The following is a 14,573-nucleotide window of genomic DNA, read 5'->3' as shown; positions in this document are numbered from 1 at the left end:
AAACTTCTGGTTGTTAAATCTGCTGGCTCCATTGTGGAATGCCCTTTTTCTTTCCCCTGAAATCTAAAGTAGGCAATAAAACTCCAGGAGCAGGTGGGCTGAATTTGCCCCGTGGGCTACATGTTGGGTGTCTCCGGCCCGGTTTCTCGCTTTTCTGTCCAGCTATTACCCAGGCCACAGCAGGGCCCAGCTCAGTCGGCAGCTTCTACACAAGGCCTCCACTTGTTCAGGCCCATACTGGTCTTTCGGTTCTGTGCTCCTGTGGTTTTCATGACCTGGACAATGGAACAATTAGTTCTGTACTGTTTGTGTGCTGTTGTTTCTTAGGTGTTGGTTTTAGCAATTCTGCTTTCCACCCTAGGGCACCTAGTTCAATGCTCTCCGCATAGGTTCTCTTGCATGGATAGAAGAGTTTTTACTTTTGGATTGCCGAAGAAGTTTAACTTCCAAGAGAATGATGTTGTAAATAAATCTAATTATTTGTTATAAACCCAATTTTTAATAATTCTTTTTAAAGTATTAGAGTAAGTAGATTGGAAATGATTGGTTTTCCTTAAAGTGAGGTCAACAGAAGCTTTCTTCAAAATTTGTTTTAGATTCTGTGGTCTGCCACCACTCATGATAGAAACTAGTAGCTTCTTTCATGTCCAAAGTCTTCAGTGTTGAGTTAAGTCATAATGAATAGTGAAACTTAGTAAAATGAGGCAAAGTTTGTAAGATTACACTGGCCTCTAGGACAGTTGTGTACTAATTAGAAACTTGGCAGGTTTTGAGTCCAGAGAAGTGAAGGTTTTATTGTGTTTTACTGGTAGGGATCTTTGTCCAAAGCACCCAAGGTAGCTGGTAAACGGCTGTTCTCTCCTGTCTGTGCAAGCCAAGTGATGGTTCTGGCCCCTCTGGATGCTCGAGCTGGGGGGAAAGAAGTGTGCCAGGGCCACATAGGCTCCAAGTCATGAGCTTTCTCTGGTTCGGAGGTGCGAGGGGCATGAGAGGTCCTGGAATTTCTTTGGCCTGTGCCCTTTTTGTGACTGTTGGGGCATAAAAGTAACCGCAGTTTTCATCAGTATAGAGACAAGGCATTAGCTTGTGTCTGGAGTAATACTATAATATCATATGTCAGAAGTTTCATTTATTAAAAAATAATTTACCATCTTTAAGTTCTGTCTCCGATTTCTCTTAAGAAGTTAAGGAGGGTGGTTTATACTCTGGCCTAAAGAAGGCTTCACTGTTAGCAGTTGTGAGGTCGCAGTGAGGTAGTTTAACTGCTTTAGAACTTTGTGCTTGGAACATTCTTAGCCACCAAAGCATGGGAACCGACAGTGAGGAGCATGGGTTCTTTAATATCTGTCACATCAGAGAATGACTGTTCCAGGACAGTAACCATCTCCTAATGGTACGTACCCCAGCTTGCTTGTCATTTCTTAGAAGCAGGAAAAATAGGCCAATCATAATAGTGAATGGTATTTCTTTAAGGAAAACGTAAAGAACCAAGAAAAGGTCCAGCCTTAATCCTCAATGATGATCATTTTTGCAGGTTTCTGTAGCTGGGTCAGGCACCGGAAGAGGCTCCCCAGCTGTAACTCTAGTACAGTTACCTTCAGGCCAAACTGTACATGTCCAGGGAGTATTTCAGACACCACAGCCATCGGTTATTCAGTCACCACAATTACAGACTGTTCAGGTTAGCTTCCTTCCCAGATGATTTGTCTTGGACTTTCTTGAGCTTTTTTTTTTTTTTTCTTTTACTAATTCATTTATCCTCATTTTCTTTGTGTAGCTTTGATGCTCAGATCTTGTTATTTAACATTTAGACGAATTTCCTTTTTATGTGTGAAGTGCATTGTGCCCTGCTAGATACATAGATTTGACTCGAGTTGTTTTATTGTCAGCTCTTAATTTACAGATTGAGTCATTCTCCTTTAAGTTGTTGCTCTCTGCTCACACTTAGATTTGTTTAGCAATGCTCTCCAAAGATGCTTAAAAGTATTTTGAGGATTCTTTGGAGATGTCTGATAAACATGGTAATGTAAATATTGTACTACTGATGCTGTTTTCACCAGTACTCACATTAGAGTGTAGAAATTTAGGTTTATTATTAATTCAATATGTGTGACATGATATTATTGTTACTTGGTGTTACATTTATACATCAGATTAAACTTTGGTTTTTTTAGACGTGGTTAGTGTTGTGGTTGCGATCCAGAGATGTGTTTTGTTATTTATTGTCATCAAAGTTGGTCATAAATTCTTAACATTTCTCAAAGCTAAAACATTTCTTTGCATCAACAGATGTAAATTATTAAGTATGCATTTTTAAAAGCATACTTTTCTCTTCTACTGAATTTATGTTTGTTCCTTTTTAAGGTAAGTTTGTTTTTGTCCTTTAAATGTTGAAATTATTTGAACCTAATTGATGACAAAAAGATCTCTGAGGAAAATGTAGTTTCTTATACTTAATCAGTCTTACCTTTTTCTGCATATTTGAATCCAGTTTGTTGCAGAATAAGGATGAGAGTTGCAACATGACGCTTGAAGTAATAATAAATCCACATGCGTTAAAAGCTTGGTTATCTTTTCAGCACAGGTGTCTCTCCTGTCTTTCAAAAATGTAAGAGTGATTCTCAGTATTGTCTTTTTTTTAATTTATTTCCTGCAATGAACTTTGATTCCAGGACTTTCTGACTCTTTCTGACCCTAATTATAAAGCAAGAAAGTTTTTCCACTCTCCTTATTGTATTATGACTTTTATTGGGGTGCAGATATCAATATTTCTACTTAGTTTTAACCTTGCTGGTACTGGAAGAAAATGTCTCATATTCAGTAGGCTCTTTTGGATTTTGTTAAATGGATGATGTGATTATCTTTGTAGAGATAGGTGTCTGTGGATCTTGTGTTAGAATTCCTACCTGTCGAATGATGAACTTCAGTTTTCACTTTCTAAAATAATAGCTTACCTTGCATAAGGGAGTTGTTATGATTGTACGAGAGATGTGTGGAAGCCCACTTTACAGTGATAAATATTTGGTGATGATATATGGTTGTCTGATTTGCAGCGGCAGTTTCTCTAATAAGTTCTCCTCATGGATGAGTGTGCTTATGTGTAGGGTGTTCATCACCAGAGATGCAAGGTCATACGTGTAGGTGAACAAATATGTACATCCATGCGCCTTGGGAAGTATATATTCCTGCCTGCATTGTTGGTATTTTAATAAGCCTTTTTGATTGTGCCCAAATCAAATTCCCATATAATTGTAATATTAAGTAAAGTGAGTTTTGCAAACTCAGAACTATCCTAGCCCCTATGATAGATGGCTGAATATATTGAGAGCAGTCATGTTGTAGAGAGATTCATTATTTTAGTTTCCTGACTTTCTTTACTATTTGTTACTATACTATTACTTGAAAAAATGAAATTGTATTTAAAAATCTGATCTTTCTTTTAAGGAGAAATTCCTTATTTTGACCTTCAAGACCTACTGCCATCAAGCCCACCCCACCTACTTCTTGTAACTTTAGCCAGGCTTGTTATCCACGTGTTTACCTGCTGAAATATTCTTTCTTCTTTGGACCTATCTAATGTCTAATTTGAAGACCCGGCAGCATAAGTCAGCAGTGGTATTGTTTTCTGCCTCTGTCACTCGCTGGCTCACCCCCTGCTGGATTTATGAGATATTTTCAGGGTTGGATCTTAGGTCTTGTGTATCTTACACTGAGTGCTTTCCTGAAGGCTGCCTGACACTCATTTGCATTTCTGCAGTATATGTTATCTGTGCCATCCTTTGCACACAGGCTGGTTCTACAGCTAAGTGTTGTTGTCTGCGCTTCCTCTTCCTCTGCGCCAGGTTGTGAGTGTGGTTAGTGCGTCTCAGTGTGTTCTGTCCCCAGCTCCCGGCTTAGTGCTGCACACAGAGAGACCGTTAAGCACCGTGTTGTGAATGAAGGAGGTACCATGGATTTTATGATGCATTTCAGGAACTCTTGTGTTATAGGTAGCAACAATTGCAGAGACAGATGAGTCTGCAGAATCAGAAAGTGTAATTGATTTTCATAAACGCAGAGAAATCCTTTCACGAAGACCCTCTTACAGGTAAGTTAAGTTTCCTACTGTAATGATACTTTTTCCAAAAAAAGAGAATAATTATACATCAGATTCTCCCATTATAGCTGTTCTGTTTTAAATCTCATTCATTTATCTTAATTATTTATATTGTTAAATTATATTTTAGAAAAATACTGAATGAACTTTCCTCTGATGTGCCTGGTGTTCCCAAGATTGAAGAAGAAAAATCCGAGGAAGAAGGGACGTCACCTAATATCGCTGCAATGGCAGTGCCGACTAGCATATATCAGACTAGCACGGGGCAATACAGTATGTATGCTGCAATTCCATATGACGTACTGCTAACTTTAAGTCTCTCTAGTTTCCTTGAAGCATCTCGGGTTTTGACACTAAACTCACCCATTTTAAAATGCGTCATGATACCTAAACTGTGTATCATAGTGTGAAAAGTACATGTTAAAGAAGTGAGAGATTTGTACTGACAGTTGTCATATACTTTTGAAAAGTAAAAAAAATTTTTACTGAAAATAGAAGAAAACTTTGGGGTAAAAATAAAGAGAGGGTTTTTCTTATTTATATGTGTATATTCATATCTAGTAAAAGTTTAAAACTTACTGTTTTTGTCTCTATGATACATGTGAACATAATAAGATATAAATGTCTGTATTTCATTCTTGTTGGCTTTTGTCACCAACAATTACATTTTATACTTACTAATCTAAAAGAGATGCATGTGTTTTCTGAACTATGTTTTAAATGTAATTCTGTTTTCACTACTCTCTACTGTGTTAATTTGTGCTGCAGCTTTTTCTAGAAGAGAATGGAAAAATGATTTATTTTTTTAAACTAAAGCAATTGGACAGATCACTTTATTTGAAATTTTAAGTACCGAAAGCTGTAAATAAACAGATACATTCACATTTAGTCTTGTGCATTTTAATGGGCTGTTAATTCTGTGCTTTTTGCTTCAGTTAAAGCACTAGTCTTTTCCCAAATCAAGAATGTTTTATATATAAAAATACTTTAGTTTAAAATGAGAGCTAGAAAGAAAAGTTGGGAGGAAAAGAGAGAAAAAGGACAGAAACAAAGTTTTTTTTTTTAAACAAGCTAGTTAGGTACAGGAATATGTGTGACGTTAATTACTGTGTTGATCCAAGTACAGTGTTAAGATTTTAGGTGTATTTTCTGTTTTCCCTTTAAAAAGTAACAATACCTACAAAAGATCTCAAGTCTTAACTTATGACCTGGATGCTAAAGCAAGCTATAATATATGGGGAAGCCTTAGTCATTAGTTTTTTAGAGTTTTTCTTTTAATGGTGGTAGATTTGCAGTATTAAACGAATTCTGCTATGGTGATTTCTGTTCTTTGGGTAACTCCTACGCTGATACCTGACAGAACTGGTGTATAATTTGTCCAAACCCTGTACAGGGCGCTGAATGAATATGTCCAAAGTTGACATTAGGAAAAGAAAACTCCCCATAGTCTGTCAAAGCTATACCTTGAGGTTTTCATCTTCATTTCTCTTTTATTACTGCACTGATTTCTGTGCCTTTTTTGTCTGACCCACTGGGAGTAGATGGTGGGAGTTTTAGAACTGGTATGGCTGGGCAGGGCTTGGAGCTGCTGGAACCTCCTGGCTGGTCAGCTCTGGCCTTGAGCAGTGGGCTGTACACCTATTATCATTTTCTGTTTTGTGTCATGAAAAGGTTGGAAATTACTGCTGAAATAATGCTAAGACATCTTAAAGTTTGGAGGGTGACCTAAGATGCTATCTGTCGTCTGAAACATTTCTCTGGCATATCCTGATGCTGCTTAGGAATTGATCTCTTTATAAGTGACATGGGCGAGGATGCTGTGGTGAATTTGCCTACATTATTAGCTGAGAATTTGGAGAGGATGTTGAAGCTGGAGATGACGTGGGGAAGGTGGCACCTGGTCCTGACAGTTACTACCTGGATCACAGTGAGATAGTTTCGAATCTCAGGTTTTTAGTCTTTGAAGTGTGAATGATACTAGATTGCCAAACTCGGAGGTTAATGTGAGGACAAAAGAAGATAACAGATTTTACCTGTTGGGGAAGAGAGGCATGCTACTTTTGACATGAAACAGAGAAATGTAAGCCAGCTGTGGCAGTGTCTCACTCCCAGTCGTTAAACTGTTCCCCCCCGGCCAGCATCAAAGCCTTTATTTCTTGTGCTCTTAGCACGTGCTTGCAGCTGGGGGCTCGATGTAAGTGTCACTACCTTGGGTGTGGGGTACGTGGGTGTGCAGGAGTGGAGTCAGGAGTTCTGGTTGAGAACTAGAAAATCGAATGTTTAGAAGTTAGACATTTCTCTATTTGCCACATCAGAAGTCATGGACAGTTTCTTACTTCGCTTTCTTAATTTGGACCCATACAGTATGATCCTGGCAGTTATTTTAATAAAAAGTTGTGGTTGTCCTACCTGTGCTGTCCGCAGGTTAAAAATTGCCATTTTATTGGTTCAAAAGAAGGGATATTGCCTATGTTAAAAATGATAATTAGTGACACTTGTTTATGTTGATAATTCTTTCATTTGAAAAGTGCATACTAACATTTAAACTTTTCTTTAGAAGACATTTGCTTTAAATGTATATTTATACATACAAGATCCATTTTCATCAACCATTTCTTACTAGCAATAACTTAACAGAAATTAATATTCTTAAATATCTAGAAATAGAAACAATTACTGGTGTCCTTTGATTTTTAGAATAGAGTTTATTTTACTAGAATTTCTGGAGATTTTTCTGTGTGTTTGCATGTACCTATTTTTGAGACCCTTTATAGCCTTTTATTGTAAAAAAATTGAAAATTTTCTTCAACTTTTATCCATGGATGACTTTCTCCCAAACTTTACTTTGTTTCTTTTTTTCAAAAATTATTGTTTTAGATCTTTTATTTTTAATTTGCTATAATGAGTTAGTTGGAGTTAAAAACAAAAGAACTGTAAAAGGAGTGTTCAACTTTGTGAGTCAAAGTTGAAGTAAAGTAAAAATTCAGGTTTTCTCATATACAGGTAGTCACATTTTTAGTAGTTGAAAGTGAGATATTTGATGGAAGTTGGCCTTATTATTTCAACTTATTTTTTTTAATCACAAAGATAAGAAGTGAAAGTTAGAACAGGCTATTTCCCGGAGTAGGGAAAATAACAAAATAGGCAGGAATTCATTATTGTAACACCAAGAAAGTGACCTCGGCTTGAGAAACTTTGCTGGAAGTACAGATCTTAGTGATAGGTTTGCTGTATGCCAATTAAGTCGTTCTGGTCAAAGAAAACCTGTTTTGTCTCAAGAGATTATTTCTGAATGATAGTGGTTCAGATAGTCTTAGAATTAGCAAAGAATGTTACTTGCTGCATGACATTCAAGACATGCATTAAACGGGAGTGAATTCACAAACAGTAGAAGTTGTGGTTCTTCTATGTGTGCTGTTGCAGGTAAAGAAATTTAAATGTTTGAAGTTTCTTAATTCATTAAATTTTCTCTAATGACGGCTTTTTGGGTTTTTTTTTTTTAATCCCCCGTCTACTTTACCCTACTTCTTCCCTTACCAATTAAGGACTGTCACCTAAGACTTCAAATTATTTTTTCCTAAATATCCCTGTCTCTTTGCTTGCTCGTACTTTATTTTACTAGGAATCTTGTTAGAGTGAATCTCTATTAATTCATCTTTACTGGCATCTTATACACTATAGGTAAGTGGGTCAGTCCTAAATCCACCATATGAAGAAAGGTATCTGTGAACTTTGTGGATTGCTTGAAGAATTCAGAATTCTCAGGAGACTCAAATGAATAAGCACCGATTCCATTTCTTTGTAAGAGGAATTTGCGCGATAGGCTTGCACATTCTAAAGTAAATGCAGTTGCATTTACTGCTCTTAGGAGTGACTTTTCTTACATGCTCCCAAGGTACCTTTCAAAGCAAACTTAGGACGGTATCTACTTGATGTAAATCTGGCTCTTTAACCTTGGTGTTGCTGTTCTTGTTACAGCAGGAGGCTGTTTTAGTCTTTATGCTTCTTTAGCATTTATTCTTTAGTCTTTATTCAAGAGGAAGGCACCTCTTGGCTTTAAGGCACAGGTACTCACAGCTTCTGTTTTGTGCTCACTTTTTGAATTTCAATCTAAGAATTCACTGGAATAAGGTCTGCTGTTCCTTTTTAAAGTTCATTCGATGAAGTTTTATTTATGAATCCTTTTATTGCAATGTGGAATAAAGATGGTTTTAAATCGTAAGTAATTAAACATTTACATGTTTATGTGTTTGGATTAGCTCATATATACAGGTTTAGGGTTAAAAAGATGTTAGCATCACATGAAAAGAGGTCAGATAAAATCTTAATTTAAATAAATTCTGCTCCTTCCTCATTTGGTCATGAACTTTTTTTTTTTTTTTCAGTTTTCCACCCTTATTTTTCTCTTCTTCCTTCTTTATTGATTATACAAGACTTTAAAGTATTTTTTAATTAAAAATTTTTTTAATCTAAACTCTTGAATTTTCATCCTATAAGTAGTATTTTCCTTGCTTCAGTGATATTAATCGCTCTAGGAGAGAAGTGCTCAGTGGCAATGAGTAGTAGAAGTAGCAGATTATTTTAAACACAATTTTTTATACCAGGAATTTTTAAAGAATTTATTGCCTAGACTAGTTGATATGATAGCATCCTGGTTACCGTTGTATGTGGTAAGTTGGGCATGGGGAGACCATACTTGGGTTAATTCTGATTTGAGGCTAAATATCATAACTATATAAGAATGTGTATGAAGACATTTGTGTAACCACTAAAACTAACTTAGTAGAAAAATACTTAGTTAATTAACGAATTATACTCTCTCTAGACAAACTCTTTTTTAACGTAAGGTCAGTGTGTTCAACATTCAATCTGTGCATATAGAGCGACCTACTTAATTATGGAGTACAGCTCACCTGAGACATTACGGGACAAAAAGTTAGGTACGTCCCAGAGCAACTAGGACAACAGAGCTCAACTTCTACCCATCACTACTATGAGCAGATAACATACTGTCAGGCTTGAATCAGTTAATAATGGACATTGAAGTAGAATTTAATTGACTATATAATCTATTTGTTCAGTTTTAATTCAATTTAGATTATTTCATCAAACTGTAATGTTATTAGGATTATTTAAAAGAGGAAAATAAATGTGCATATACTCTAAAATAATAAACCACTTTTACTTCTGCTTGAATCCTAATCAGTATTCATAGACTTGTGTGGACTCTTCATTACAAACAACAAAGTGGCCATATGTGTAAGCTTTTATGCCTCAGTTGCATGCATCAGTCCAAGAAAGCATTAATAAAACCTAGGTTCCCAAGGTAAAATTAGTAGGAAATACAGAGGTGTTTTATTTTCAGTGGTTGCTAATGGCCTTGATATGGGCCAGTGATTTTACTTTAAAATGATTTGCCAGATATGATGTCTGAGATTTGTTTTAAAATACTCCAGACACAGAAAAAGTTTTGGAATGAGTGGGTAGGGAAAATAAATGACACAAAATTCTTTCACCTTTTATGTTCGCTAGAAAAGTTCCATAAGTTAAAAAAAATAATAATTAGCTAAAACAAGACATGACTAAACTCATTCAGTTAATTTCACTTTAGTTTTTCCTACTAGTTAATTTATATTGATGTGTATTTATTAAAAAAATTATGCTATCCTTGAACATTTCGTAACCTAAAAAGTTTCCTCCTCAAATCTTTTGAATACACACACACACACACACACACACACACACACACACACACACACACACACACACACACACACACACACACACACACACCCAGCCTATTTCTCGTATCCTGAAGCATTGGGAAATCTTCACACGTTGGGAATATTGTCAATTGAAAGGCTACATTTTTACATGGGAGGGTCCACTGTCATTTGATAGTGCCAAAATCAAGAGTGCCTTTGGTATAAAAAAAGTTAGGCTAAACGACAAGACTCATCAGTAGAAACATTTTCCCCCTAGAGCCAGCTTCTGTGTGTGTGTGTGTTTGCCTTTTGTTTTCCACACCTAATTATATGATGACCAGAAAATAAAATGATAAGAGGAGCAGATTCTTAGTATATCAGCTTTGCACAGTATGAAAGCAAAGAAGTTTGGTTGGAACTATGGGGAAACAATGAAAAGAAAATGAAAAGAATGAAGTATGAAAAGAAGAAAGTAAGGATTTTTATCTACCTATTTCATGGTTCTTATCCTTTGAAGCAATTACTCAGATTTTTTACTAGTTCAAAAGCTCGGTAATTGTATTGTCAATATGGAAAATTAAGTTCTATAATTATAATTTGAAACAATACTTCATTTAACTCTTACGGATTCACACATGGCTTAAGTCATTTTTATATATTCTGTCTTGAAATGATAGCCATTCATTCATCATATTTATTGAGTGCCTGCTGTGTGCTAGGCTTTGTGCTTCTTAGCATTGTGGTTACACTGCCTATGCCTGTTCTTTCTAAAGCACTGTTTCTTTGGCAACAAACTATCAACTGAAAATATTCATTCAAATATATGATAACATATGAAATTCATTCATGTCCAGCCATGAAGATCCAAGGAAGCAATATCTCTTCTTTTTCAGACTTCTTTCAAGCCCTTTTATTATTAAGGGGTGAGTCCTGAGACCTTGAAATCTTTGGAGAGTCATGGTGAAATCTTGTTTTTAAAATGTGTACGGAATATAATGCTCTAGATGAGCCAGACAAATAAAGTGAGGTTACTTCAGAGTTTCTCAACCACAGCGCTGTTGACATTTTGGTAACTGATTCTTTAGTTTCTGTCAATCGTATAGCAGCCTGCCAACAAACTAAAACCAGACCGCGCCTCTGTGTTGAAATCTTTTTAAAATGTTAACCCATCTTTCTGTGTTGGCCCTAGAACTGAAGATTTGTTGTGGTGGTGGTTGTTAATCTTACCAATAGTTCTGATAGTTTTATTCGATCAGATTGTCACCTTTGCTTAGATGCCGTTACAAAGTTAGGGAATGACTCAGAAATATTCAGACTATATTTTAGACACTACTACAGCATTCCTGTAAGACATTTACATTGAATTATAGGTGTTGCGTTATTCTGATTATGTGTCATTTTTATCTTCATTGTAAAGTCTAACTAGCTGGTTTATATGTGATTTTTTTTTAAAGAATAGCCCTTGTTCCACTTAACCTCTAATGTTTAAATTAAATCATGGAGTTGTCATCTTTATGTTAAAATATATAGGACTCTCAGATATTTTAAATAGTACTTATTTGTCCATTAGAGTGAAATTTAAAAACATAACATTTGATCAATTATTCTTTTGAAACTTTCTGTTAATAAGTTAATTTTTAAACATGGCTGGCAAGTCTCAGTATTTAAAGGAAGTCTACCTCATATCTGTTGCCATTAGCTACAGTTCAAGACACTTGGTAGAGGTAAATGTAGCACGAAGTCTTTCAATACAGTTACCTTTTAAGGTTCTTTCCAACTTAACATTTTATATTTCAGGATTCTCCTGACATAGTCAAAATGGCAAAGGTTACAGTTTTGTAGACTTGAGCTTTAAAACCTCAAGTCTAAAAATATATATAGGTTTTAATAAGTATAGAAATATATAGAAATGTATATTTTAATAAATATATGTTTTAAAGCTATAAAAAGCTATAAAAGCTACTTTCTTTTGATGATAAATTAGACAAGTAGTTACCTGAACAAATTATAAATTCATTGTACTCATAATGCTCAATGGAATTTAACTGACCATTTCTTAAATGTTAGAAGAATGTTGTTTATCTATAACTGAAAATATATGAAAGACTGGAGAAAATCAAAACCTGGACTTTCTCCCTGTCTGATCTCCACTCTTCCTCTTAAATAATTTAGTTGGATGGATGCCAGAGAGGAGGACAACTCCATGAGTTCTGTGTATTTCAAACAGTTCTGAAAATAAGATATTTTCAAGTGTTTTGAGCTTTTTCAGAGTGTTGCCCCATGAAGGAGGAGCCCCTTACCAATTCAGCATAGAGAATTAAGGATAACTTGAGAATGAGAAGCTTTGGTAATAAATAGATCCAGAGTATATTCTTCCTATATGGGATTATTAAAAATGAATCTTGAAATTCTCTAATTTTTCTTTTCTTTTTCTGTTAAGTTGCTATAGCCCAAGGTGAAGCAATCCAGATTTCTAACCCAGGATCTGATGGTGTTCAGGGACTGCAGGCATTAACAATGACAAATTCAGGAGCTCCTCCGCCAGGTGCTACAATTGTACAGTACGCAACACAGTCAGCAGATGGCACACAGCAGTTCTTTGTCCCAGGCAGCCAGGTGGTGGTTCAAGGTATATGTCATTCATCTAATACATTTAGAATACCCATGGGTTACTATAGCACTCCATTTAGTGGTGTTTTCATAGTTTTCTGAAATATACAGGAGGTAGATTTTCGGGGGAGGGAGGGAGGACTTAAAAAGGCTTGGAGAAGAAATACTTTAGTATATTAAACAATAAGTTAAATAAATTATACAGTTTTCAATTTTTAGCAGATTTTATTGGCTCTAAGAAAAGTTAAATTCAGAGTAGCATAATGGAAAAAAGGAGTTGAAAACATGAATGAAGTTTTTAATTAAGTAAATATTCTTCATTTGGGGGTTAGAAATGTACTGAGTATGTTTTTATTACCTAGTGTAGGAAGATTTAAGTATCCAGTCCTTGAGGCACTGAATTTGGGTTTTTCCCCAGTTGTTATACTCAAGTCTGCTTTCTAGACATCTCATTTCAAAACAAATGCTGACTTTGTTCTTTCTTTAGACCATTCTTAGTATATTTGAATTCTGAGGTACCTGTTCTACCTCTTAATGAAAGCTGAGTAGTGAAATAAAGCAGTTGGGATGTAGCCCTAAGTTTTTAGGGTAACCTAAGATTTCAGTTAAAATTGAATTATACATTATTTTAATTTCATTCAGTTGTGCTCAAATAACTATAATGTGTTCAATACAACTTTCAAAAATCCTGTGTTTTAGTTTAATTCTATTCCCCTTGGTCTATTTGCACTAATTTCAAAGGAAGCAATATCAGTTCTTTTAGTTTGAAAGTCTTGCAAGTATAGAAAAAAGCAGATTATAATTGATGAATCTCTTGATAATTAGCTTTACTCTTAGGTATTTGGGGAGCTTTACTCTTAGGTATTATATGGACTATAATAAAAGTGTATGAAGAGCCAAAGTGGTGACATTTATGGAGTAAAAAAAAAAAATCCATAGTACTTACCCAGTGCTTTAATGTTTTCTTTTAAATATAAATTTAAAGTACCCATTCTTTTTCCCCAGTACTCATGAACCCTATATGTCTAAATATGAAATACATCTTTTGTGAAAAATCATAAAGAATGCTTATTTCTTCCAATTTTATTTTTTTTATATGGAAAATCTACTAAAAACTACTGATACTTTAAGAAGGAGAGTTTTTTAAAATGTTTTGTGTTTTGCGTCGTTAATACATACATAAGTTTTATACTTTGGGGGTTTTAAGAACTCTTTTTCTTCCCTAAGTAACAAAGATTTTTTTCTGCATTGATTCTGTTAGCTTTACAGTGTTACCTCTCACATTATGTCCTTAATCTACCTGCGGTCCACCTCTGTGTATAGTGTCGAGTGGGAACCCATTTTTATTGTTTCCCCGCGTATGGCGCCAGTTTTCCCTGCTAACGGTTTGTCCTTTCCCCGCTGACTTATGGGCATTATTAACTGTGCAGTAAGTAGGCCTCGTGCAGCCCCGATCTGTCTCAGCATTCTCTGTTCTGCGTGCCAGCACCACTCTAGTTTTGTTGTCACAGAACAAGTGCCCCTTTTTTGTCTTTTTAACTTTTTTTTAGCGCTGTTTTAGCTTTTGTGAACTATTGTTCTCTCATATGCATTTGGAACAAGTTTGAGTTTCCAAATAATAATAACGTAATATAATAATAAAACCATTGATGAAATTACATTGAATTTATACATTAATTTAGGGAGAACTGAAGTCTTTTTTCATTGTGGTGTAATTGACACATAACATTTTATTAGTTTCAGGTGTACAACATAATGACTTGACATTTGTAGTCACAATAAGTGATCACCACAATAAGTATAGTTAACATCCTTAACCATATATAGTTACAAATTTTTTTTTCTTATGATGAGGACTTTTAAGATTTACTCTTGGGGCTTCCCTGGTGGCGCAGTGGTTGGGAGTCCGCCTGCCAATGCAGGGGACGCGGGTTCGCAACCGGGTCCGGGAAGATCCCACATGCTGCGGAGCGGCTGGGCCCGTGAGCCATGGCCGCTGAGCCTGTGTGTCTGGAGCCTGTGCTCCGCAACAGGAGAGGCCACAACAGTGAGAGGCCCGCGTACCGCAAAAAAAAAAAAAAAAAAAAAAGATTTACTCTTAGCACCTTTCAAATATGCAACACAGTATTGTTTACTGTGGTCGCCATGCTATACATTATTAC

General features: G+C 35.6%; 1 protein-coding gene across 22 annotated transcripts in view; it reads left to right on the top strand.

The window, feature by feature from the left end:
* CREM (cAMP responsive element modulator) overlaps positions 1-14,573 on the top strand; it is a 92,079-nt gene that overhangs the window by 32,731 nt on the left and 44,775 nt on the right. For 7 of the 22 annotated variants that reach the window (XM_082843647.1, XM_082843670.1, XM_082843663.1 and 4 more), the window contains 3 exons: positions 3,990-4,087; positions 4,227-4,369; positions 12,242-12,430. In XM_082843647.1, the coding sequence (XP_082699773.1) occupies positions 3,990-4,087; positions 4,227-4,369; positions 12,242-12,430 (430 nt within the window). Of the gene's footprint in view, positions 1-1,534; positions 1,682-3,989; positions 4,088-4,226; positions 4,370-12,241; positions 12,431-14,573 lie in introns of all 22 variants that reach the window. The other 15 variants (XM_082843656.1, XM_082843653.1, XM_082843664.1 and 12 more) reach the window with 3 other exon arrangements.

This window comes from Leucopleurus acutus, assembly GCF_964270905.1.
Source record: "Leucopleurus acutus genome assembly, chromosome: 1".
Lineage (NCBI taxonomy): Eukaryota > Metazoa > Chordata > Mammalia > Artiodactyla > Delphinidae > Leucopleurus > Leucopleurus acutus.
This window is presented reverse-complemented; position numbering and strand designations above follow the sequence as displayed.